Genomic DNA, 2,312 nt, shown 5'->3' with positions numbered 1-2,312 from the left:
TGCTATAACTCTTACTTCATCTATTTAAAAATAGGAGATATTTTTTTTACTCGATCTTCGAAGTTAGATTTTGACTTATATCTTCTTAAAAAATTATTTATATTTATAAAACCTATATAGTATGAAAGTATTTTAAATTATGAATATAGTTATATAATTTTATACATTAGATATTATTAAAATTTAATTAAATATTAGTTAAAATATACCAAGTTTGATTTTTTTTAAAATACATATCTTATTTCTTAACGGAAGGATATATTTTAAACGAGTATAGATATATAGGTAACCACCTTCCCCTCGAGAGCCTCGCCACTCCCCTTCCCGGTCTCAGCCTCCAGCCTCTCCTGTCTTCGGTTCCCAACCAAGAAGACGAGGAGAAGCGACCCCGACGCCGGGAGATCCTGCGAGGAGGGGGTCCAAGGTACCATGGCGACGAGGAAGCGGTCCAGGAGCAGCGGCGCCACGTCGTCCGCGATGCGGCGGACGACGAGCCTGTCGGAGCTCGCGCCACCGACGCGGGCGGCGAGAGGCCGCTCGGCGGCGGCGGCGACGGTGGCACCGCCGGTGGAAACGGGGGCAGGGGCGGGGTTGAGCGCTGCTCAGAGGCGGCACTCGTTGGACGGCTTCCCCGTGACGGAGACGGCGGCGTTCCTCAAGGCCTGCGGGCTCTGCAACCGCCGCCTCGGCCCCGGCCGCGACACCTTCATATACATGTGCGTAATCCTTTTCTTTCTTTGGTGTGATTTGCGTTGGCTCTGCTGGCAAATATTCAATCTTTCTGCTTGTCCGCGGCTCTAAAGATTCGTCGGGCAGCTTAGATTGCTTCTCGTTGTTTTCCTCTTCAAGATTGTTGCAGGCAATTGGCTTCTCGTGATCTTAGCATCATAAGGGATTGATTGATCTGGTGCTTCTTGGACGATATTTTTGGATGATCTGGATTCCATCTATTTTAGAGAAAGTATTTCTGCTTTTTTTTTTCTGAAACAGAGTTAGAGTATTATTATGATACTAATTTGATCTGATTGCCCCCTGACTTCGGAGAATATTCGGCGTGTTTATCGCGTTAGATTCTCTCTGTCTTTGCTGTTGTAAATGTTTGATGATGTATGTTGAGCCACTCGTGCTCAGTTTGAACGGGGAGAAGTGGACAGAACAAAAATCCAATGAACAAGTAGAATAAGAACCTCAGCTGCCCTTTCGTTTGCATGAGGGGAAGTATAACCCTGGAAAATGACAGATGCACTTTTGTATTAATCTCTCTTCTGCATTGATCTCCACTTTAAGAGTGGAAAAGAATTCGTTTTTATGATGAGGAAAAAAAGAAGTTTTTGTTTCCCTTTCCGAGTGGTTCAGTTCCTAAGCAAGTGGCATTGTGCAGTAACCAACCTCTACATCGTGGGATGTGAATGGGTCTCCAACTAAATACTACTCCAACACTCAAGATCTGCCCCTTTTCTGTTATAGAAAATATCGTTAACTGATAATCAGTTAACGATGTATCATTCATACAGTAGAAATTAATCAGATAATAATTTTGTGTGCAATCAATCATCATTTGACTAACTTTTGTTTGTGCAGGGGTGAGGTGGCCTTCTGCAGCCATGAGTGCAGGCAGCAGCAGATGAACATCGACGAGCTCAAGGAGAAGAAGCGCTTTACTCCGGCTGGCGGCGGCAGCGGTGTCTCAGACCAGTCCGGCAACAGCAGCACCATAGCTGCCGCCTAGAATCGTCAGAGGGGGCAAAAAAAAGGAGAAAATTTTGGCACCCTTGTAGGGCCCAAATCCATTATTTTCTATCAACATATGTATATCCTATATTTGTGGAGTTATTGTGTGTATTGGTGGTTCAGGTTGTAACCCAAAAGGGGAGGGAAGGATGTAGAGATTGAAACTGGGCATGCTAAAGTTTGCAATAGGTTTGCAATCCATCTGTGGGGATGTGTCTTTATCACAAGGGACTGCTTTGAATCCTGGTGCAAATTAGGACTTCGGATTTGGACCTACTTTGTTAAATTTTCTCTACGAAGAACTTAAGTTCTCCTGAATTGTTGGAAAATGCCCTTCCTGTTAAAACTTTCAATTGTCTGTTTTAAGTTTTTTTAGAGAAAATTGAGGCAGAAAATAAAGTTGAACAATGTAATCTTTCACACAAGTGATATTAAGATCTGTTTGTTTCGGTTTTGTATTGTGAATTTCAGTTTTTATAATTTGAAGTTAAAATAAATAGATAATTTTTTATCATAGTCTTTTATAATCTATTTGTTGAATTGTGAGAGAGAAAAACTGATTTTTTTAGTATTTTACAGAT

The 2,312-nt window shown here is 42.0% G+C and overlaps 1 protein-coding gene across 1 annotated transcript; it reads left to right on the top strand.

Moving 5' to 3' along the window:
• The first annotated feature begins 295 nt into the window (after positions 1-295).
• LOC133926523 (uncharacterized) lies at positions 296-2,060 on the top strand. The gene is made up of 2 exons (XM_062372497.1): positions 296-716; positions 1,582-2,060. Exons 1-2 carry the CDS (start codon positions 430-432, stop codon positions 1,727-1,729), a joined length of 435 nt encoding a protein of 144 aa, XP_062228481.1. The 5' UTR covers positions 296-429; the 3' UTR covers positions 1,730-2,060.
• The last annotated feature ends 252 nt before the right edge of the window (positions 2,061-2,312 follow it).

Source organism: Phragmites australis, chromosome 8, assembly GCF_958298935.1.
Source record: "Phragmites australis chromosome 8, lpPhrAust1.1, whole genome shotgun sequence".
Taxonomy (NCBI): Eukaryota; Viridiplantae; Streptophyta; class Magnoliopsida; order Poales; family Poaceae; genus Phragmites; species Phragmites australis.
The sequence above is the reverse complement of the archived record's forward strand: the minus strand, read 5'-3'. Positions and strand labels throughout refer to the sequence as shown.